General features: G+C 42.3%; 2 protein-coding genes across 3 annotated transcripts in view; both read left to right on the top strand.

Annotated features, from left to right (window-relative positions):
- Nucleotides 1-25,165, top strand: part of LOC127206709 (palmdelphin) — a 96,065-nt gene that overhangs the window by 37,418 nt on the left and 33,482 nt on the right. The gene's annotated exons all lie outside the window — the stretch shown is intronic.
- On the top strand, nucleotides 1,809-11,658 carry LOC127206107 (palmdelphin-like). Its single transcript, XM_051165403.1, is given in 8 exon segments — nucleotides 1,809-1,900; nucleotides 3,466-3,580; nucleotides 3,714-3,747; nucleotides 3,864-3,977; nucleotides 5,685-5,994; nucleotides 5,996-6,136; nucleotides 6,138-6,787; nucleotides 11,540-11,658. Coding segments are annotated over 8 exon segments (1,500 nt in total). The 3' UTR covers nucleotides 11,584-11,658.

Raw genomic sequence — 25,165 nt, 5'->3', positions numbered from 1 at the left:
AGTATATTCCTGCTACATGTGGTCTCCCCCTCGCCTATCGCCTCTTTTCTCCCTACTCTTTCTGCTCTTAACACCAAGTTTTTACGTACCCTGATCTCTGGGCATATTTATGTGCCCCATCCTCATTATCTTCACAAATAACATTTGTTTAATGAGACTTTCGTGCACAATGTTGTGTGCTCTTAATCCTGGTAGTCAACTATGCTTTTTTCTCATGGAAATATTTTTATATAGAAATATATATGTGCTTATACACACATTTTATTGAATATATATGTGTATATGTATGTAAGCTGTATTTTTGCTGTTGTTGTTGTTGTTGTTTTGTTTTGTTGAGACAGACTTTCTCAGTGTAGCCCTGGCTGCCCTGGACTCACTCTGTAGACCAAACTGACCTTGATCTCACAGAGATCAGCCTGCCCCTGCCTCCCAAGTGCTGGAATTACAGGCATGCACCACCATACCTAGCCCCCTGGTCTGTATTTTTGTGGACACAAATAGGAATGCTACACACACACAAGTGAAGTGTTATACAGAAAAAAATAAGGGAGAAATAAATGAATAAATAACATAAACCGTATGCGGACTATAAACCTAAAACATTTTGCATCAGATCTTTCACAGAACAACCCTGCCAGCCTGTGTATTAATGCCTTGTTTCCTAATAGAATGCCAATCTCTCCATTTTTTACTATCATAGTAATATCATATAGAATAGTTCCTGTTACAATGAAGACACTAAATAAACATTTCATGTGGAGACATAAAGTAATGAAGACAATGATGAGTCTCAGGCTTGGGTCACACAGGAAGGTGTCAGAAGAAGCAGAATTCAGGCCTACCTGGGTCCTGAGAGTCAAGTCTGTAGTCATTTGAACTTCCTTCATTTCTACCCAGATTCTCCTTTTTTGTGGTTGTTTTTTTGTGTTTTGTTTTTAGAGACAGGGTTTCTCTGTGTAACAACCCTGACTGTCCTAGACCAGGCTGGCCTTGAACTCACAGAGATCTGCTTGCCTCTACCTCCTGAGTGCTGGGATTATAGGTATGCACCACCACACCCAGCTCAGGTTCTCCTTTATATACTGTGTCTAACACACATATTGGGAAAGAACTCTTAGGTAGGTAGTAAAGGGAAACAAAGGTAGAATGTGCTGTTGAAAGCCTTGAGAATTCTCTCATGAATGGCCTTATGCTTGCCACCTGCCACCATCCACCTGCCACCTGCCACCATCTACCTGCTACCTGCCACCTGCCACGTTGACCTGGCCTTCACACCCATCATCTCTTCTACCGTCACCTAACATCTGAACTGAACAAGGCAATCGTTGCTATTCTAATTATGCACAGTGCAAAGTTGCCTTTTGAGGAGGTTAAAGAAATTGACTATCATGTATAGCAAAGGCTATAGAATCCAGGTCTATAGCTTTTTAGTGGTTTTTACTCTACCAAAACTGGACCAACACACATTTCATAATTCAGCATACATTTTATAATTCTGCTGATGAGAAAATACTACCAGAGACCTGGAGAAATTTTTCAATAGAATCTCCTAAGAAACCAGGGCTGCTATAATTCATTTGAAGCTGTATGATGTTCCAGAAAACCTCCTCGTCTACATATGGCCTGCAAATGGCCATAGGCAGCATCAATATCAGAACCTGAAGTTAAAATAATGATAGACCACCTAAGATAATCACATCCTGGGATTTTTATTGGTGTGACAATAACCCAAGATTCTGGAGCAGCCAGGCCCATGGCCGTCTCCAAGAAGGAAGCCAAAAAAAAAACTGGCAATTATGTTAGCTGACATGAATGTCCACAGCTGTCCTCTCTTGGGCCAGCTGCTACATCAGATCAGCAATTCCTCTGAGGCAGCTGACTTTCGAGTTCAGAATGTCTGGCAAAGACTACATGTATTTCATGGCTGGAGGGGCCTGCCTTAGTAACTACAACTGTCAGATACTGTGGCCTCACGCAGAGCAGAGGTCCTGGAGCTCACCTGAATGCTGGTATGAGTTCACAGTGTGTTTAACAGTCCATTTTCAAGCGTGTCTCCTTGTCAATTCCTTTGTGCACTATCAGGAAACATACCCACCCACCCACCCCCCATCTACCAGCACAGCACAGAAAACACACTCTGCATACAGAAACAATTGAGACTGTCATATTGGGATTCTCTCCATTTCTCCATCTCTTTGCCCTATTGAAAATAGTACAGTGCTCAAGGAGCTTAAAACAGTGTCATTTTTTATCTTAGAATATGCAAGGGCGGGATATGGTGGCACACTCTCTAATCCCAGCACTCAGGAGGCTGAGCAGGCAAATCACTATAAGTCCTAGGCTAGCTTGGTCTACACAATGAGTTCCAGTACGGCAGTACATGAGAGCTATACAGTGAGACCCTATTTTAAAAAAAAAAAAAAAAAAGAATATGCAAGGATTTTACTTATTAAATATCTGTGTTAAGTCAACTTTAATAATGGTAACTATTTTCCAAATAGACGGAGATTGTGTAAGAAAAAATTAAATAACTTTGTAACTACAAATGTACCATTTCCTTGGGTTAATCAATTTCCATCTCTCTCCTCCCCCTCCCTCCCTGCTTCCTCCCTTTCTCCTTCTTTCATTATGAAACGATGTTGTTAGTATCTCAGGCTAGCCTCAAACCCTCAGTCTTCCTGCTTCAGCCTCCAGAGCTCGGTCACCAACTCTGCTCCATCACATTCAGCCTAAGGAGTCTCTTTATGAAATAAATTATTCGGGTTTGTGTGGAAGCAGAATTAGTCATTGCAGCAAAGGTAATGAGGCCAAAGCCAAATGCTTCACTAACGTGCTAGTCGTTTTCTCACCCCTGGGACAAAGAAACAACTTAAAACAGGAAGGATTTATTGGGACCTATGGTTTGAGGAAACACAGTCCATTGTGGCTGGGAAGGCACAGAATCAGGAACAGCATTGCAACAGCTGATCACACTGAAAAGAGAGGGGAGATGTCGGTGCCCCTCTGTTAAGTTAGCTTCTTTCCCGTTCCCATCTCCATTCAGTCTGGGTCTTCAGTCCTTGCTATGATGGGTCGCCTCATCTCAGTTACATCTCCCTGGAAATAACACACAAACACACACACACACACACACACACACACACACACACACACACACGGGTATGCTCCATTAATGCCCTTGCAGACACTTCGATCCAAATGATAATCAAAATGAACTTTTATACCTCAGAGGTCCCTGTGTTTAAAAAAAAGAAGAAGATAAAATAAATAAAAGTAAGCAGACTTGGATTGAAAATTATTAAAGTGCTGGAGCCTTCTACACATTAGATGTGTGGTACTTGGGGCAGATCTGTGATGCTCAGTGGGATGCTACATGCTGGGAAGATGCCTGGCTCCTGAGTCTGCATGTAAGCGAGATGTGTCTGAGACCTTACACAATAAGGGATGTATCCTTTTTATTGTCAGGCTTGAGAAAGAAATCCAAGATCTTGAAAAGGCTGAACTGCAAATCTCCGCCAATGAAGAGGCAATTCTAAAGAAGCTAAAATCGATCGAGAGGACTACAGAAGACATAATAAGAGTGAGTGTCACTCAGCTGTAAACTACGAATCCCTCTCAAAAGAATACACAAGCATATGTGCTTCATAATCCTTTGCTGCTTTACATCTTTATTCTTTAAACTAAGTTCATCACAGAAATCTTTTATCTTACAGTCTGTGAAGGTGGAAAAGGAAGAAACCCCAGAAGGTATGTTTTTCAGCAGCCTGTTTCATGTCGAAGCAAGATATTTTTGTAAGTTCACTGGCCTTGTCTCACTATTAGAAGTACCTTACATGGATTTTGAATTCATATCAACTTTACAGAGTCAATCGAGGATATCTATGCTAATATCCCTGACCTTCCCAGTTCCTACATACCCTCCAGATTAAGAAAGGAAAGAAATGAAGGACAAGATGACGATGATCAAAATAGAAAAGGTATTCGAGACCCTACATCCAATGGCATGTTCTCAGTTTCAGGTTTCTTTTAAGATTATGATGTGTATGTATGGTGGATGGGTGTGTAAATGTGGATGAGCACAGGCCATGGCATTTACATAAAGGGCAGAGAACAATTTTCTAGGGTCACTTCTTTGTTACTGACTTGTCTGAGGCAAGGTTTCTCTTGCATCACCAGTGTACAGCATTCTGCAGGCAGCTGGCCCGTAAGTTTCAGGCTGATTTTTCAGGCTGATTTTCCTGGCTCTGAATCCTACTTCACCTAAGAATAAGTGAATATCATCACATCTAACTTTTTTTTAATGTTGACACCAGGGATTGAACTCAGGTCCTCAGGCAGCAAATGTCTTCACCCACCGAGCCATATCCCTGGCCCTCTCAATTTCAAATTTTATACCAGGTCTTCACAGTTTGTTTATGTTTCTGGTTAAGGCAAAAGTCCATTTATAAAGTTCCCTGGACTATGGGATGGATCGTAGGTCTTTCACAGTTAGGGATAATGAGAGTAAAGTTTTATTCTGTGCATTTTGCTCCCTACCAAAATAAGCATGAACAAGTAAGATAAGGCCTGAAACAGGCAACAACAATAAAAATGCTTTAAAGCTTCTCTGCTCAAAGTTTTCACCCAGTAGATATTAAATTACTAAGACATTTGTAAGTGAAAACATCCCCTTGGGAAGGTCAGACATTATCGATCTTCATGGAATAATGATTTTCATGAGGCTAATACTTTAAAGCCACTGGGAAAATGAAGGTTTGCTCGTAGAGGAAAGCTCTGAATCTTGGAGTTGAAGGAGAAGCTATCCTCTGTTTGCAGGTGTTCATTCAACAGATATTTAATGAGTGACTACTATACACCAAGTTCATGGTAGGTATTGACTAAATTAACCATTTAGGGAGGGCAATGCAGAAAAAAATTAGGTAAAGATGTGAGGCAGGGAGAAGATGGGTAGGGATCTTGCAGGTTTAACTGGGTACCCAGGGAAAGCCACAATGTCACGCAATAGAGGAGACAAGAAATACAAAATGAGCTACAGAAAAATATACCAAAAGCAAGCAAGCACCGGCACATTCTAATTCTTCAAAGAACACTGTTTCCTTCATCTGTTAAGAATCCACCCACGGTGCTCTTGCCTGGACCAGGGGACTTTACCGTGGACCACTAGTCACCTCCAGATCAGTTGTCTCAGGACAGTTGCTATTGCTCTTATTTAAACCCTTCATCTACTTGGAAGTGGTGTTAATTAGGAAGACAAAAGGGAAGCGGCTGGAGTGATTGCCCATGGGGACTCAGATGCCCTGGAGATGGAGTTATAGGAGGCCATGAGTCTCCTAACATGGATGCTAAGAATGTAACTCAGGCCTCCAACCAGGACCCTCTCCAGCACCCAAACCAGGATTAAGGGGTTGGGTTTTTGTTGTTCTGTTTTGTTTTGTTTGAGACAGGGTTTCTCTGTGTAGCTTTGGCTGTACGGGCACTTGCTCGGTAGACCAGGCTGGCCTCGAACTCACAGAGATTCACTTGTCTCTGCCTCCCTATGCTGGGATTAAAGGCGTGCACCCACCACCTCCCGGTTTAGACGTTTTTAAATGCCATCTAAAAGACCATCAAAGGATGTAAAAGTGAAGAAATTGGTTTATAAGAGAAACTGGTATAAACCCTGTGTTAAATTTGCCTTTTAACAGCTTTGTATGCCATGGAAATTAAAGTTGAAAAAGATTTAAAGACTGGAGAGAGCGTTGTTCTGTCTTCAATACCGCTCCCATCAGATGACTTTAAAAGTACGGGAATAAAGGTGTACGACGACGGACAGAAGTCCGTCTACGCAGTCAGCTCCAATCAGAACACAACCTACAATGGCACCGACGGGCTCGCGCCTGTCGAGGTGGAGGATCTCCTAAGGCAAGCCTCAGAGAGGAACTCTAAATCACCCACAGAGTACCATGAGCCTGTGTATGCCAATCCGTTTTGCAGGCCCATGACTCCACAGAGAAAGAGTAAGCCCTGGACCAAACTTTCAAGAAAGGATAATGATGAAAGCTAATGGACTGGGGAACCGTGCAATGGAATCCACATACAATATGAATGATGGGCTTTCAGAGCGTAGAAGCAATGGTCCCACTCAAGCCAACCTGACTGCCAACACCTCAGCCCCGATCAATAATGGTTCAGCAGCAAGCAGAAGAGACGGTCGACAGCCGGCAAATGAGGACAGAGACTCCTTGGGAAGAATCCAGCATCAGGCAGAATGAACATGAGGTTTCTCCAACGATGGGACTGAGCCCCAACAGAGCAAGCCCTGGGAAGTCACGACCCCAGAGTTCTTCGCCTGCTTGCCAGGAGGAGGAGGCAGAAGATGTCAGATACAACATCGTTCATTCTCTGCCTTCTGACGTGGATGACACAGAACCTGTGACGATGATTTTCATGGGGTATCAACAAGCAGATGAGAATGAGGAAGAAAAGAAGCTTTTGACCGGGTATGACGGGGTCATCCATGCTGAGCTGGTCGTGATTGATGATGAGGGGGAGGAGAATGAAGGACAAGCTGAGAAGCCGTCCTACCATCCCGTAGCTCCCTGCAAGCAGATTTACCAGCCAGCCAAACCAACCCCACTTCCCAGAAAGCGATCGGAAGTTAGTCCTCATGAAAACACCAACCATAAATCTCCCCACAAAAATTCCATATCTCTGAAAGAGCAAGAGGAACGCTTAGGCAGCCCTGCCCACCGCTCTCCCCCGGGTGTTCCACTAGCTGGAGATGGGACTGAGGATCCTTCTTTAACAGGTAATAAAAATGACAAGGCATGCCACTGCTGTTTACTCATGTGACAGTCTTCTCTGTGTTAAGGAACGCTCCGACTTTCTGCATCTGAGACCTCCTCATTAACTAATACGCACTGGCAGCTTCTATTAACGCTAATCCGAATTATCAGCAGAGCAACGTAAGTCACGTCAAAAGATAATGAAAGTGAAAACTCTGCCTTGCTTTGTTTTAATATTGCATTGACTCCCTTCAGCTACTGGAAATGTGTCTTCTGTGAGAGGGCAATACCATATGTGAATAATTGGGGTTGCTAATTGATGTGCTGATCATCAGAAACATTTTCCCCAGCAAACTCCAACGACAACTACTTGCCTGTGCCTCTCTGTGACTTACATTTTACACATAAGCTAACAAGCAGCCTTAATTTTGCAAGAAAATAGAAGACACATACTATTTTCTTTGCATTTTATTACTCTGCCATATCTCCTTTCTCTATACTTTTATAATTTTATTAACCTTGGCTCTTTAATTTTCTACACTTTAAAAATAGAATGCTATTTTATCTTGCATCATCTATGACTCAATTTTCTCATAGTCTTCTCCAACTTCGCATATTTATTTTTTTGATTTTCTATATAGCTGCATTTCTCGTTCTCTATGAAGTTTTTATGGCTTTTTATCTCTTTAGCTATTTTAACATTGACTCAAAAGTAGTTGTAACACTTTTTGTACAAACTGACAGCTCCTCAATTTCAAATTCCTTGTCATCACTCAAATATAGCAAATGATTATCATTTATAGAAAATATGAATAAGGATCTGACAAACACAATTAGAATAACTGGGCTTACCTTAGCTAAAAATCCAAGTCAGATTATACACATGCACAGGCTCTAAATGGTAGAAATAGAAGGTAATTTTAAATGTTGCTAATTGAAGAATGTTCATTAAAAAGCCGTAACTATTAAGTGGTAGCCTGCCCAGCAAGTAGAACCTAATAGTTTAATAGAAGTGTGGCAGGACCGATACCATTCGAGATATGTCTTTCTCATCAAACCGTGAGCTCAATTTTGTGTTGCTAATAACACCATAATGGGGACATTCTTCCATTCTTTTAAGCTCTTGAGTTAAGTGAACCCACTGTAAGTTTAATCATTTGAAGAATTTCTACCCTCTTGGGTAGAGGGTAGTCATATAGTTTCCTCGGGATCTGGAGTAGTGTTCCCCAACAATGGAAAAATGCAGAGGCTAAGTCCCTTTTGGAGAATGAGCTTTGTTTGCTGGTCAAATGTTTCCTTTGAAATTCACTCTTTTTTAAATATATTTTATTAATTTATTCTTGTTACATCTCAATGGTTATCCCATCCCTTGTATCCTCCCATTCCTCCCTCCCTCCCATTTTCCCCTTACTCCCCTCCCCTATGACTGTGACTGAGGGGGACTTCCTCCCCCTGTATATGCTCATAGGGTATCAGTTCTCTTCTTGGTAGCCTGCTATCCTTTCTCTGAGTGCCACCAGGTCTACCCATTCAGGGGACGTGGTCAAATATGGGGTGAAATTCATTCTTAAAACAATAAATGAGACACGAGAAAAGGATCGCTCTACTTATGGTCGATCCATTGGCATGACCAATGTTAAACAACAAACAAACAAACAAAAAACAAAAACTCCTGTCTTGATCTTGGGTGTTAGCAGCTCCTCCCAAACCCCTGACTCCTTCTCTCCTAACCATGTTAACACTTTACTCCAAGAAAACAGACAGACCGGAAGTGCCTAACTTTCCAGACAACTAATCATGCTACTGGGCTTTAAAATTATTGAAAACAGGAAAACCTATTCAAAGTACCATACAAGTCTTGTTATCAACTAGGTATCTCATAAAGAGAACGCTCCAAATTCCTACCTTTCATGTGATATTATTTTCATCATTGCCTTCCAATTCATCATATAGATTAGAGTGGAGGTGTTAGTCTGAATAGGTTTTTAAATAACGTCAATCAGATTATCATAGCTTTCAGGGGCCATTTCTGTATCATTAAGCACATAGCTACCTATGTACTGTTAATTTCACAAGTACATTGTATATTGTGCTTTTCATATCACACCACCCACACCCAACAACACGAGGAGAGAGAGAGAGAGAGAAGAGAGAGGGTCTATAATACTTAAAGACCCACTGGTTAAGTCCTTCCTTTATCATATTACAGATTGCTTATTAAATACTAATAGTATTTAATTAAAAAATAATAATAAATTTAAGTGGTATGCATTACACATACACCACACACAACACACACACATGCATAAGCAGTTTTTAACTTGAAAAAAGTGTATGTAGCATGAGTCATCTACAGTTTATTTTAGTAAAATTTTGAGCATTGTGACACATGATAGAAAATTTAGGTAATCTCATGTCTGTCTGCTTGTATAAGCATGACATAGCCCAGACACACCCACTATTATATGGCTTCAGTAAGCTTTCCATGAGATCCCAGTGCCCCCAACAATGACGACGATGACGACATAGGCTACACAGCTAGCTTTCTTTGGTAGGCCTCACACACCTGTTCTTGTCCCAGCTCAGTTCCATGAGCTTAGAGATATTGATGATACTTCGAGATAGAGAAGAAGAAAAAATTTAGCTCTGGAGCATTCACACATCATTGATTCAGAGACTGCCAGTAGGAGTCAAGGGAGGATGAGGATGAAACACAAATCTCTCTCCCACTAAGTTTAAGCAGCTGAAACTATGTGTCTGAGTGGTTGTAGGAAAAGACAGCTGGGATCAGAGAAGAGGAGAAAAAGAGGGGTAAAGAGGAGACCTGAGGGCACACTGTTTGGGGGGCTGCTCCTTACATGGCCTGGGCATGCTCTTCTGCCACTCCATGTGGAATTAGGATCATTGCCTCAGGCCTGGAGAAAGGAGGGAAGGAAAGCTGGTGCTAGCTGATGTCGCTGTGTGTCCCTTGGACACAGCGTCACCTCTATTTACGGATGTTGTGCCTGCCTTAAAACATACTTTTTTAAAGATTTATTTTATTTATTTATTTATTTATTACATATCAGTGCTCTGCCTGTATGCACACGTTCAGGCAGAGAAGAAGAGGGCATCAGATCACAATATAGATGGTTGTGAGCCACCATGTGGCTGCTGGGGATTGAACTCAGGACCTCTGCAAGAGCAGTCAGTGCTCTTAACCTCTGAGCCACCTCTCCAGCCCCACCCCTTATCCCTGCTCTCTGTGTCTCTGTGTCTCTCTCTCTTCTCTCTCTTTCTCTCTCTCTCTCTCTCTCTCTCTCTCTCTCTCTCTCTCTCTCTCTCTGCACCAGTAATGAAAGAGGTCACAAAACCTCAACCCTTCCCAGTAGCCCTACCTGTTCTGCAGTGGGACTGCAGGCTCCTGCTCAGAGGTCAGCCACCCAGCAACCCCCAGCAACAGAGCCCACCCATGCTGCTGACTGAGCAAAGGAAATTCTCTCAGCACATCCTGAACTTGGTCTTGCCATTAGACGTGATCACTCCTCTACGCTTTCAAAGGCAAGCCATGCTTCTTACCTTCCTTGAAATGAAACTATCTCACTGAGGCAGCAAGGCGACGAAAATAGCCTCATGACAGTGGCAGGTCATAGTTTTGTAAAAGGCCTTTTGGAGATAGGGTCATTTCTTTGGTTAATGGGTAACTAATGTGTGGCATAGAGACAGGGGAAAACAACAAGTCTGCCCTTTTATTGTTTCATTAAAACAAAATTGTGCAATTAGCTAAATGGCTGCTTCTTGGGCCATTTAACACACAAATGTAATATTACATAATTAATAATAATCATTTGCTCAGTGCCTTCAAAGCATCTTACAACTTTTGGAACATAACTGAGGCAGCTATACCCAAAGGCCCTAACTATTAAAGCATAATACCAGGACACCAAAGGAGGACTATAAATTTCACCCCTACATTTTAAAAATGTTTTCTACAGCCAATACTTTATCCGCAGTAGAGCATACTCAAAGGTACACCTGCCATTCAAAAGCAAAACTGCACATTAATGCTGATTATTAGTTCACATCGTTTCATACATAAATTTATTCTTGTCATTGCATATCCAAAGGTCAGAGAGCCTTTGGACAATCAAACTTAATATTTTTTTAAATCCAATCACTAAATATAGTTTAAGTGTTAGTATCCTTTTTGTTCATTAGTACATAGCTAAGGATATGCACAAAAGACAGACATTGACACAAAGAAGAGAGAGAGAGAGAGAAGGAGGAGGAGGAGGAGGCTGGTAGCAAAATTACAAAGCATCCACCTATAATGTATTTACTCTGCTCATTTTCTTACCTTTGTAGACATAGGTTCTTCCTAGTTTTTGTTTTTCTTTCTTTCTTTCTTTCTTTCTTTTTTTTTTTTTTTTTTTTTTTTTTTTTTTTTTTTTGGTTTGTTTTTCGAGACGGGGTTTCGTAGACCAGGCTGGCCTCGAACTCACAGTGATCTGCCTGCCTCTGCTTCCCGAGTGCTGGGATTAAAGGCATGCGCCACCACGCCCAGCTAGTCCCTCCTAGTTCTAAACCTACTCCTGCCTTAAGTTAACCATAGCTCATTATTTCTACTATCTTTTTGTGCTACTAAAACAATGCTCACGCTGTTGGATAAACCATCTGAGGTATGTTCTCAACTTTCCTGCCTTCTATGAAATGGTCGTTTAGAGCAAAAATTGTGATTCTTTCATAACTCGTTTTTTTCTTTTCTTTTTTTTTTTTTTTTTAACTTTAATCTACAGCTTTAAGGATAAGAATGGCCAAGCTGGGGAAAAAGGTGATCTGAGAGCCATAGTGCCACCTGAATAGCCTTTGAAGAAGAAGCCAAGAAATGCCTGACACTCTCTCTTCTGAATACTTTATTTCTTGTTCTTAAAGTCCAAATATATATAATAAAAACCCATAGTAAGCCAATAAATAATATTAGTCATTATTTGTGGGGGAAAGCCCCCGAAAAAACTGGGGACAGCAAATGCTAACTTTTCCAGTTACTTGACATGACTCAGTGGGGTTGGGGGAACCAATATATTTTTATTGTATTGATACCAAAGCATTTCTAATAAGAGCTTGTTAAATTTAAGAATAAAGTTATTTAAAGTATTTTGACTATCTTGACTGGCATTGTAATGTTGCTGATGAAAAGATGGGTGCATAATGTTCTACGTGTAGGTTTCTAGGACCCTCTGGATCCTTCTTCTTTGCTATTCTCCCATGCTTCTCTCATCTAGAGTCCCAATAGGATGTCCTCCCCTCTGTCCCAGTTTCCTGGTAAGTGAAGACTTTCGAGGGACATGCCCCTTGGGCTAGTATGCAAATATAAGTGAGTATATGCCATTTGAGTCTTTCTGCTTCTGGGTTAACTCACTCATTATGATCATTTCTAACTCAAGACAATACAGGTGGTAACTTTAAACCTTTACCCAGATCTAGCCAATGGGCAGAACATTCTCCACAGTTGAATAGAGAGTGGGGTATGACTGTCACACGTACTCTGGTGCCTCGTATTTGTCCATGTCCCCTGGAGGAGGAGACCTGGTGGCACTCAGAGGAAGGATAGCAGATTACTAAGAGGAGACTTGATACCCTATGAGCATATACAGGGGGAGGAAATCCCCCTCAGGAACAGTCATAGGGGAGGGAAATAAGGAGAAAATAGGAGGGAGGGAAGAATGGGAGGATACAAGGGATGGGGTAACCATTGAGATGTAACAAGATAAATTAATAAAAAATTTTTTAAAAAAAATATGGGTGCACCTCATTCCGGAGATATCAGCCTTTCACAATGACAGACACTCTCTAAAAGTCAGTAACTCCTTAAGGTAACTGCACTCTCATGCCAAAGACCAATTTCATTGGCTCAGTTGAGACTCCAAACCATTGCACACAACCAAAAGGCACATGTAACAATTATGCTTCTCTGTTCTGAGAGTATGCTTAGGTTGGCTACCTTGTGAATGCACATGACCTTTCCAGAAGACAACACGCGCACTTACTCTTCCTCAAATTTCATCCCTCTCTACCTCAGTTCAAGGTGCCGTAAACGATCACGGCTTAAGGGCACTAATAAAGAACTTCCCGTATTCTCAAAGGGCACAATGCTGGCCTAGATGAATAAGTCAGCATCTTCACATTAAAACTAGGAAGAAGGGTTAAGGGGGATATCGCTCAACTGTAAAAGTGTTTACTTGCAAGCACAAGTTCAATCCCTAAAATCTATGGAAGAATGACCAGCATGGTGGTGTTGGGGAGCGAGAGACAGGCAGGTATGACCTCACTGGTGAGCTTCAGTCCGGGGCAGGACTTTCTCCAGAGGAGGAGACAGTGTTCTTGAGAACGACACTCTAGATGATTCTCCAGCCTCCACACATGAATGTATATCTGCACAGATGCAAGCACACACACACACACACATGTGAGTGCATGAAAAAAATAAGCATGTACAACATGCCACTCATAGATCTCCTTCTAAGGTGTTTGAAAGAGAATAATTCTGTGCTGGTGATTAACCTGTCCTTTGTCTATCATCCTCAAGATGGATCCCACAGTTAAGAGAACTGGCTCTTCTTCCAGAGGGCCCAGGTTCAATTCCCGGCACTCGCAAGATGCCTAACAATGCTCTGCAATTCCAATCCCAGGGAACAAAATTGTCTTCCAGCCTCTGTAGGTACAGCACATGTGTGACACATAGACTTCAATGCAGGCAAAACACTCATACATATAAAAATAAATACATTTTTTAAAAAGACTGCTTCCACATATCTTTCCCTAGGCCATCATTCAAGTATGCATTATCCTGGCCTCCCAGGACAGACACTGACTTTCCCTGATAGGATTCTGTATAGTAAGGCTTTCTCATAAGTCTTAGTCTACAGGCAATGTTAGGTAAGAAGAGCAGGTCCTTGCGGACAAGCATTCACCCATGAAGCATCTGTCTCTGGTGAGTTGTTTTTCAAAGGCCAGCTGTTCTCAGGACAGCACTCCTCTGATGGCCTGGAAGAGTCTGGACAAAAAAGAGATACCATATTCTGTGTGCAAGGGATTCCTTGCTTTCCTGGCTCAGGTTTAGCATGAGTGACCTGGCAAATTATCCTTTTGTAGCCCTGCCACCTTCAAGCTTGCAGTATGAGTCAGCAGCACATGACACTAGGTATGCCTTGGAACCTCTCTGACTTCCTGGCATGTCCCAACAGTTGGCTGATCTTGCCTGAATTCTTTTCCTTCAAGGTTTCTGAGACAATTATCAAGAAGGATCCAACTTTAGATTACAGGTCAGTACATGGCAATACATTTGTCCCAACCAGACAAATTCAAAACTGCTGTAGAATCACATTCTTCTGGCTTTGACCCCATTATCCCAATTCACTGCAACTGTGATTCTTGGAAACTGTTATAACACAGGCTGCCAAAGACTATCACCATCCACTTACCACATTCATTGCCATCTGACCAGTGACTAGACAATCCTACTGGAGTGAGTAATTTCTCTGAGAAATGATCCCAAAAGCAAAAGCAGAAGAAAGACACAGGCAAGAAAGGCCATGTTATAGAGCAAAATCAAGACAGTGCTTCAGGCAGCAAGACTGACTCCAACCAGAACTCTAAACACTGCATTGAACACATCTAAAAATGTCTATCTTAAGAATGCTGGAGACATTCATGATCTTCACTTATCAGGAAAGTGGGACGAGGGGAGGACATCCTATTGGGACTCTAGATGAGAGAAGCATGGGAGAATGGGGAAATAGAAGGATCCAGAGAGTCCTAGAAACTTTATGATGGGCGGAGCTGGGCCCAGGGGTCCCGCTCAAACTATGGCACCAGCCAAGGACAATACATGCAGTAAACTTTGAACCCCTACCCAGATCTAGCCAACGGCCAGGGCATCCCCCACAGTTGAGTGGAGAGTGGGGTCTAACTTTCACACGAACTCTAGTGTCCCATATTTGACCATGTCCCCTGGAGGGGGAGGACTGGTGGAACTCAGAGGAAGGATAGCTGGATACCAAGAAGAGACTTGATACCCTATGAGCATATACAGGGGGAGGAAATCCCCCACAGTCACAGTCATAGGGGAGGGGAATAAGGGGAAAATGGGAGGGAGGGAGGAATGGGAGGATACAAGGGATGGGATAACAATTTAGATGTAATATGAATAAATTAATAAAATATATTTTTAAAAATAAAAAAAAAAGAATGCTGGAAAACTAAAAGCCAGGCAGAGTGATGCATGCCTTTAATCCCAGAACTTGGGAGGCAGAGACAGGCAGATCTCTGTGAGTTCAAGGCCAGCCTGGTCTACTAATCAGGTCCTGGACACCTAGGGCTCTGTTATACAGAGAAAACCTTCTTGAAAACCCAAAAACAAAACAAATCAAAACAAAAAGAATGCTGGAAAACCAGCCCACAGCTCTACTCCACTCCTTTACTGACGGTCACTACTGTAAGGACTGACTTCCACACTTCTGAGTTGCAAATACAGGGAAGTTACACAAGCTCCTCTCTCCTTGGAGATGGTTCCAAGTGAGAAAAAGACACAAGTGGGGACAATGGCAGTATCTCAACTTACTCAGGGCAGTCCACTGCGGTTGTGGCATTGACATCACTTGCTGTTAGCACTCATGCAAACAACTTTCCTGAACTTGGTTCTTATCTCTCAAATGAGGTCAATCGTCAATTAATGTCACATGCCCGGCAGGGTTGTCTGAGGACTCAGTAGGTCAATCACTGAACCATGTCATGTGTCTCAGCCAGCCAGGGTCAGTTTTGGCTGAGAAGTCACATATTTAGAGCTAACCCCACAGTACCTCTTATGTACACCTTGCTGCCTTATAGTACTTAAGTTAGAGAAGTAAATGTTTAGGGAGGTGAATGAAACAAGAAATAAGGTGAGCCAGGTATGGAGGCTTGAGCCTATAGCCCTAGCACGCAAGCAAGCAAGGCAGTGGGATCACAAGCTCAAGGCTAGCCCGGGCTGCCTTGTTAAATTGTCTCAAGAAATAAAAAAACAAATAAATTTTCAAAATAAGAGAGATAGATAGATAGTTGTGCCAGGCAGTGGTGGTGCATGCCTTTAATCCCAGCACTTGGGGAGGCAGAGGCAGGCAAATCTCTGTGAGTTCAAGGCCAGCCTGGCTTACAGAGTGAGTTCCAGGACAACCAGGGCAGCATGGAGAAACCCTGTCTCAAAAAACAGGGGCGGGGGGGGGGGGTCCGCAGGGGCAGGGAGACAGGGGGAGGTACTTTTTCCCAAGAATTATTCAGTTGTTGTCTTAGTTAGGGTTTCTATTGCCATGAAGAGACCATGATCATGACAACTCTTATAAAGATAAACATTTAATTAGGCCAGGCTTATAGTTCAGAGATTTAGTCCATTATCATCATGGTGAGAAGCATGAAGACACATAGGCAGATACGGTGCTGGAGAAGGGGCTGAGAGTGTTACATCTGGATCAGCTGGCAACAGGAAGAGAGAGAGAGAGACTGAGCAGGGTTTGAGCTCCTGAAAACCCCAAAGCCCACCCTCCAATGACACACTTCCTCCAGCAAGGCCACATCTACTCCAGCAAGGCCATACCTTCTAAAAGTGCTACTTCCTATGAGCCTGTGGGGCCATTTTCATTCAAACCATTACAGTTGCTGTAGTTTTATTTAAAAACTGTATTTCCCACATTGAATTACTGTGACATTTTTTGCTAAAAATCTATTGCCTTTTTAAATTTTGTTTGTTTGTTTTTTTTGTTTTCGAGACAGGGTTTCTCTGTGTAGCCTTGGCTGTCCTAGACTCACTTTGTAAACCAGGCTGGCCTCGAACTCACAGCGATCTGCCTGCCTCTGCCTCTGAGTGCTGGGATTAAAGGCGTGCATCACCATGCCCAGCTTATCTATTGCCTTTTAAGTGTCAACCTACATACAGAAAGAACATTTGTTTGGTTGTATTTGTCTATATCCATCATGCCAAGACCACATTTTACCTCTAGTTGTAACAAGAACACAGATCAACTAGGGGTGGACCTTCCAAAAAACAAAACGGTGTTGGGCTCTATCTGGCTGTCTGGCTGTCTATCTATCTATCTATATCTACAGATATAGATATATACATAAATACTTACATTCATACATACATATATGTGTGTATGTATGTAGATAGATAAATATAGATGGATAGATAAATAGATAGAGATAGATAGATAGATAGATAGATAGATAGATAGATAGAGGATGTGGGTTTTGAATAAGCTACAAATATAAATGAGATTTTCATCATGTATCAAGGACGTGTTCATTCATCATGATTGACTATGGGCCCAGGAAGCCATGCAACTAGGAGAGCTGTCCTGGAGCAAGAGTGAGGTCACAGGGTGTCCAAACCCCAAACATCTCATCTTGAGACTGGCAGGAGGACCATTCCCTCCCTCTCTCGGGTCTGCATGTCCCAGTGCATGTAGCTTTACACGGCCCCCCTCACCTCTGCCACCCTTGAGGTGCTGAACCTCTGACAGACACTCAGGTGCCAATGTGTGGTGGTCATTGCCCCTTGGCAAGACGGCCTAGCGAGAACACAGAGGAAAGGAGTGCAGGCTATCCTGATGAGATCTAATAGGCTACCGCCAGAGAGTTGGGGTGGAAGACCACCCCCACCAGAGGTCTAGGGGAGGGGAATAGGCAGAAGAGGGAGGGAGGGGGAATGGGAAGATAAGAGGGAGGGCATAACAATTGGGATGTAAAGTGAATAAATTATAATAATTAAAATATACATTAAAGAAAAAGAAATGTGAACTGAAAAAAAGAAAGCAAGCAAACAACCTGAGCAAGCAATGAGGAGCAGCCAGTGGGCAACACTTCACCATGGCCTCTATTATCAACTCTGCCGTCAGGTCCCTGCCCAGCTAGAGCACTGTCCTGACTTCCTTCAGTGTTTGACTATGTGGAAGTGTAAGCCAAATAAACCCTTTCCTCCCCAGCCTGCTTTTAGATATGGTGATTCATCACAGTAATAGTAACCCTAACTATGTTAGGACCGGTTTATGTAACTAAGCTCACCTAGAACTCAAAGTAATGCTCCTACTTAAGCCTTCCAAATGCTGGAATTCCAGGCATGAGCCGCCATACCTGGTCTTTGTAGTCTTGATATGGTGATTTGAAGCAAACACATTTTCTATGTCAGTTTTTTCTTCTTTCATCTTTTATGCTATTGATGTTACATCTAAGAAACTAATGTTTAATCCAAAGCCAGGAAAATTAGCTTTATGTTTTCATCTGAAGTCTATGATCAAATTTGGATGAACCGTTGTCTCTAGTGTGAGGCTAAGGTCTGAAGTCATCCTGCCGCAGGACGTCACATAACCATCCTTCAGATGCCTCGGCGCCTTGTTCAAAATGTTCATATGAGCTGAGATGGAAAGAATTAAGGGCACTGGCTGCTATTGCAAAAGACCTGGGTTCAACTCCAGCACTCACATAGAGGTTAACAACTGTCTGTAACTCCGGTTCCAGGGACTCCAATATCCTCTTCTACCCAAGTGCCAGGTATACGCATGGTACACGGACATCCATGCAGGAAAACCGCCCACACATAAAATATTTTTAATGATCATAATGTGAAGATGTACTTCTGAGCTCACATTGTGTTCAGTTCCTGACTATCTATAAATGGAACTTTTAATCATCTGTTTCAATTGTTCTCTCAGATGCTAACTGCTTCTGTCTACTAAAACCTAAGCCTAGTCATGGAAGTTTCCAGCCTCTGTACGATCTAACCTAGGCCTAGAATGTTTTCAGCCTCTGAGACTTGCTGCTTAATAAGCTCACCCTTTCTTGTTCTTTCTGAGCTCCGACGGCTGGTTCGTCTCAGCTGTTCTGGCTCAAACTCCTCACCCAGCTGACTCAGTCAAGCTGGCTTCTCTCTCAGGCCCCAGAATTGCTCTGCTTGTCCTCAAACTAACTCCAGCCATCTTTTCTAGACCTCTGGATCCTCTCTCATTCTCTGGCTCGTTTGGTCTTCATCTGATTCTCCTTCTGCATCCTATCTCTCTACTTACTGTCCCAATAAAACTGACTCCTCTCTCTCCCTTTCTCCCCCTTCTGCCCCGCCCCTGCACCGCCCCTCAAGTAGCTTCCCTTTCCTCTTCTCCTGAGAGTCGAGTTTATCCTATTCTGTCAAATCTCTGGTTTGTCACTTTCTTTTTCTGTCACTCAATTAGGCATCACTTTCAAACATAGGCACTTCCTTTTACAAACTAACTTTACCTTCATTGTTTAGGATTAAAGGCACTGTACCAAGCTTTTCTTTACCTGCAACTTGCTCTATCCCAGGCTGGCCTTGAACTCAGATCTGCTTCCCTCTGTCTCCTGGATTAAAGCCGAGTTTGCATTCCAGCCTAATCACACAGACCTAGAAGGTCTTTAGATGTGATCTCTTGCTAGAACAGCCACGCTCTGAATTAAAGGTCCTCTACAAATATCTATCCTGGTACCAAGATCACGCTGCCTGTTCTGCTATGGTTTCAGAGGTTTCAACACTGAAAAGTGTGTGTCTTTATTGTTAAAATTATCTGTATTACCTGTAGGCCCGGCTAGCGATCAATTAAGACACAACACTTGTTATATTTTTAATAGCCTTAGTTACCCTGGGGCAGAGCAGATATTAATCTTTTAAACTACCTCCCATAGTGGGGCAGGCATGGAATCCTTGTCTCAATCCCATGTTGTCTGTTTCTAATAACTTCTATCACTTTCACCATAATCTTAAATACTTGTTCTTCATCTGGGCTGGATTCTCCATCCACACCAGCCATGTGCTTCTCCTCCAGCTGAGCCATGGCAGCCTCTTCTCTTCCCTTCAGGGTCTCCCTTCTCCTCATGGTGGTACTTTCTTCTTCCTTTTCCCAGGATCCCTCTCTCTCCTAGCCCCACTATCTCCTGCCCTGCCCAGGTGGATGGCTTTTTATTAAGCAAAAGCTGGGTCAGAGAGACAGCAAGCCGTAATTAGCTTCAAAATACATCAGACCATCCCCCAACACTTTCCCATCACTGTGCTTTTTTCATTCTGCTTTGGTTATTCTCGGTCCTTAGGGTAAGGGGCTGGAAAGATGGCTCGGCCTGTTTAGACTGCCTATTGCTCTTCTGTTGGAGCATATCAGTTCACAGCTGGTAACTCCAGTCCCAGGGGTACTCAATGGGTGGGCATCCACATCCACATACTAACACACTTATACACACATCTAAAATATTTTTAAAAAGAAAGGTTAGGGTCAGCTTTACCAACTTCTACAAAAAGGTTCAGCTGGCACCCTGGCCAAGACTGTGTTGACCCTGTAGAATTATTTGGGAAACGATGCCACATTACTGTCTTCTGATCCAAAAGCACCATATTTGTTTGTATTCCATTAGATCCTCTTTGATTGCTTCCAGTGGAGCTTTCTAGTTTTTCTTTTTCCTTTCTTTCTTTCTTAAATTTATTCTTAGGATTTTTGATTTATGTTATTGTGGAGGGTACCGTATTTTTCAGATTTCACGGTCACAACCAACATCTGGAGATGCTGTTGCTTTCTGTGCATCGCTGTGTACCCAGCCAGTTTTCTGAATGCCCCCAGTCGATTGGTTAGTGGGTCTTATGTCTGTCCACACAGAGGGTTGTGGCATCTACGTGGTCTTGCTTCCACCCCGGCTACACCATACAATCGTCTGGGGAGACCAGACATTCTTGTCCTGTACTGATCATAACAACAAGTGTTCAGTCATTTGCCACCAAGTATCAAGTCGCCACAGGGCCTGCCGCAATTCCTTTCATATCCGCAGTCTAGCAGAAATGCAAACAGGCAGGAATTAGGGTCTCCCTCCCCGAGACATTTTTCCCAAGATTCTTTGCAACCTATCCCCGGGACCTGCCCTGAGTCCTCCAGGTCTCTGTCCCAGAAAGCCTCTGCTGGTTCCCCTGACACTCAGCAGCACACTGACTGACGGCCACTATCTTGAAGTGATAAAAGCAAAGCTGGGCTCTGGCTGCAAAACAGAGATCCCGGCCCACCACCCCAGAGTGTGCATTCCTTACCAGAACCTTCCTACTTCTGCTGACTCCAGAAACTAACAGTTTCAATGTTTACACCAGTTGCTTGTCTGTTTGTTTGTGAGGGCTGGGCAAGGGCTCACTCGAAACATTGGTTTTTTGAACATCAAAATATCTGATGTCCAAAAAAGTAATGCTAGAGATCATCAGACATTTAGAATTCATGGTTTCAGGAAGTTTTACTCTGAGCACCATTATCAAGGCCTGAATGAAAACCTAAACGGCTATTGAGGACCACATAGGGAAGCAGAACCCAGTGTAGTTTGTTGCCTTTAGATGTGAACACACTGTCATATGAAAAAGACAAATTTCTTAGTATATCCTGTTGGATCATCCTTGTCCCCAAAACAGAGTTAAAGAGCAGGCATTGAGTGCAATCACATTAACTTCTAAGAAACTGAACTGAAACTTAGTTTATGGCCAGCATGACCTCTCAATCTTTTTCTTTTTTCTTTCTTTCTTTTTGTTTGTTTCTTTGGTTGGTTGGTTGGTTTGGTTTTTTGGTTTTTCAAAGCAGGGTTTCTCTGTGTAGCTTTGACTGTCCCAAAGCTCACTCTGTAGACCAGGCTGGCCTCGAACTCGCAGCGATCCACTTGCCTGTGCCTCCATGAGCGCTGGTATTAAGGGCCTGATCCACCATGCCTGGCTAATCTTTTTCACCCAACAGTATAAATCCCAGGGCAACAGGCAAATCTGCTGAAGGCAAATCCAACAGCACCAAATTTAGCTGTCTTAAAATGGACAATCCTTGGCATTCATCTTGTGCCTCTATCAAGGTCTAAGACATTTTTCTCCAATCAAAATAAAGGTGCGCACCCACTAAGGAGTCGCCTTCCCCTTCTTCCCTCCATCTAGCCCCTAGCAAGCATCAGCACTCTTTCGGTTTCTGCTGGTTTAGCCATTCTGATATTCCATACACATGAAATTATACAATAGACAACCTTTGTCTCTGGCTTCTTTCACTTAACATACTATTTTGAAGGTTTTTTATATTACAGCAGAGACCAGTGCCATATTCCTTGTGTGGCTAACAACATTCCACGGCATTCACTACATGCATTCATCTGCCCACAAACATGTGGGTTGTACCACCCGTCATTTGATGTGAACGGTGCTGCAATGCACGCTTTCCTCGGCTTCCACTTGCTTCTTCCCACTTCAATCATGCTTCGGCGCAGAGTTCAGTTCACTGAGTACAGCCAGAACATCTTACAACCGCCACTACCCATTCCCCAGACGCAAACTTTGTATTCACAGGATGACAATTCCCATCCCCTCGCTACCCACCCTCCACCCACTGACCTGCAGTCTACTTTGGCTCTCCACGCATTTGACCCTGCAGAATCCCATGACAGGAGAATCATATAAGAACTGTCCTTTGTGTCTGGACTATTTCATCCAAGATAAGCATCATACATTCCTATAATAAAAAAAAAATACACACTTCATATGCAAAGCTATTAATGTTTAACACTGTAATCAAGTGGCAGAGACCTTACCAGCAGCATGTACAAAGCAAGCACCTTTGGTATCATTTTACTCAGTCCTCAGGAAGCTCAGTGAGATAGATTTTTTTAAAGATATTTATTTATTATTATACAGTGTTCTGCCTGAAACACTTACATACTAGAAGAGGGCACCAGATCTCCTTATAGATGGTTGTAAGCCACCATGTGGGTACTGTGAGTTGAACTCAGGACCTTTGAAAGAACAGTCCATGCTCTTAACCTCTGAGCCATCTCTCCAGCCCAGTGGGGTAGGTTTTTAAAGATGACAACGAGAACTCCTGGGATGCAAATGCCATGAACTCAGAAGTAAATGGTGTTCTCGGGCCTCCCAGCTCCTGGCCGTTTCTAATTTACAGTGGCATCTGCCTCCCATCCCATCACCCACTTACAAAGATGCCAGGACAAGGAGTGAGCAGAGAGAGGCACCAGAAAGATGAAAGAACATGAAGTAAAACAGAAATCTGCCAGTTCTGGCTAGGAGGATGAGAAGAGAAAGGCAGTGCGGGCGGGTGAGCAGCAATGTCGTGGGCACCAGAATGAGTGTGGTTAGATAAGGAAGGAAGGAGGGCATAGGAGATGTGAGAGGGCCATCCAGTTCATAACGAACTTGAAAGATTCGTTTCTCTTTTTCCATTAATAATGGACTATCTTGAATGAGGGCCTTTGTTCTTTGTTGCCCCCCCCCTTGCTTCTCTAGAATACATAGATAAATAGACTTTCAGCCAAGAGCCACATGGTCCCCCACGGCTTCCTAGTTGGCATCTTCTGTGTTGTCTTTTCCATGGCCTCCTAGGCTGGTGCCGGATATGGGCAGGGGTGAGATATCACCTCACCTGCAGCTCCAAATCCTGATACAAATTGAGAAGTACTAACACGCACGTGATTCCCGTATCCAGTAACAAGTTATAGGACACCTGTTTCCTGGTTTAATCTCTCTCCTCAGACTAGAAGCTAAGAAAAACAAAACCAGACTCAGTGTATGCATGCTAACTTAGCCACAAATTTTTTTTTAATTTTTGTGAAAAACATATTCATCTCTATTTTACAAAATATCCCTTCTTTAAGAGAACATGGTTTTACTGACTGTTTTGACAATATACTTAACAAAGAAAAAAAGTAGCTATCAAGATATATATGTATACATATGTATATATATACATATATATTAGGTATATAATATATATACGTTTTACCCAGATTGTTTACAGAAACAAGAAGAAAAACTGAAGGGCAAGCAGCACCATTTGTACCGTATGAAAACCATGAACAAGGAGCAGAGCTGAGAAGTTACTAAGGGAAACAACGGACACGCTAAGAGTAAGGGATAGCTTTCCTTGCACAAGTCAATGGAGGAGCAAACCAGAGCAAATATCGCTCCATAAAAAAGAACATGCTATACAGAAACTCACAGCTGGTTGAAGTGCACAGAGTAAGTGCCTATGGTTGCCTGCTCAACATTTGCACAAGATCAAGCCTGTCTGAACTCTAGCATAGGGTTGGAGACGTCCATGAGCCCCATCCCTACCTGAGGACCAATGAACAGTTGATGGCTGCTCACGGGAGTGAGTCAGTATTCTTTGTGATAATTGACCTTGCTCCCTAGTGAATGGCTCAAAACCCAGGAGTGTATAGATTTAAAAAAGAAAAAAAAGAAAAAGCATGCAGTTTGGGAGTAGGGAAGTAATGGAGGTCTGAGAGGATTTGAGGTGACCGTAATCAAAATACAATATATTAAATTGTATTAGCTGGGCATGGTGGCATACACCTTTAATCCCAGGACTCAGAAGGCAGAGGCAGGCGGTTCAATGTGAGTTTGAGGCCAGCCTAGTCTACAAAATGAGTCCAAGACAGCCAAGATTACACAAAGAGACCCTGTCTCAAAAACCAAAAAAAAATTTAAAATTTTAAATTTTAAAAAAGAATTAATAAAAATATGTCTTTTGAAGTATTATAATATAGGCCTGGAAGTAGAAATCCAGCAAGTTTACCTATCTGTGAACTAAACCAAAGCAAAGTCTACCTTTTCCTGAAAAGAATTTTTCCTAAAAAAAAAAAAAAAAAAGAATTTTTCCTTGACAGACTGAATTAAACATGACTTATTAAGGCATATATTTAGCCTTTAGCACTTACAATGAAAAACTGAAAGAAAATGTTTTCATATAGATTTAAATTGTTGCTCCGAATGTCATTTCTCCTGGGCCACGATGGAGCCTCACACATGCCACTCGGTGACCGTGCCACTGAGCTACACCGCCAGCCCTTTTTCTTTGAAATAAAGACATTCTCAAGGGATAGTATAAACTGTAACATGTCATTCACTGAACATGGACACAAGGTATTCATACCTAAGCTATTCTCAGCTAAGGTCTACATAGAGAAAAACAGAAAATGTTCACTTTCTTGGTTAGAAATAAAAACCTGAAGTTGAGGTCATTGCTCAGAGATGAAAACAGAGTCTTGGGGCCAAGCAGAAATTATATCATAATGCAAAAGAGTAGCCATAGAAATAAAAAATATCCTCCCAATTGTTTTATTTCTTAAATGTGCAATTTTGTTTGGCTAAGAAAATTATCTTCTTTTGTTACAGGGTTGTAAGAATATAAAAGAAAACGTCAGTCATTATAAATAATCAAAGAAAACAAATAAAATATTAAATCAGAAGGTAATAACACCAGTCACTAATTTACGTCAACCCAAAACAGAAAAAAAAAAAATTCAAGAGCCATATGTAGAGTGTAAGAAAAATAGTCCCATAATAAAAACATTTAACATGAACAGGATGAGTCCTTCGGTAT

Source organism: Acomys russatus, chromosome 23 (assembly GCF_903995435.1).
Source record: "Acomys russatus chromosome 23, mAcoRus1.1, whole genome shotgun sequence".
Lineage (NCBI taxonomy): Eukaryota > Metazoa > Chordata > Mammalia > Rodentia > Muridae > Acomys > Acomys russatus.
This window is presented reverse-complemented; position numbering and strand designations above follow the sequence as displayed.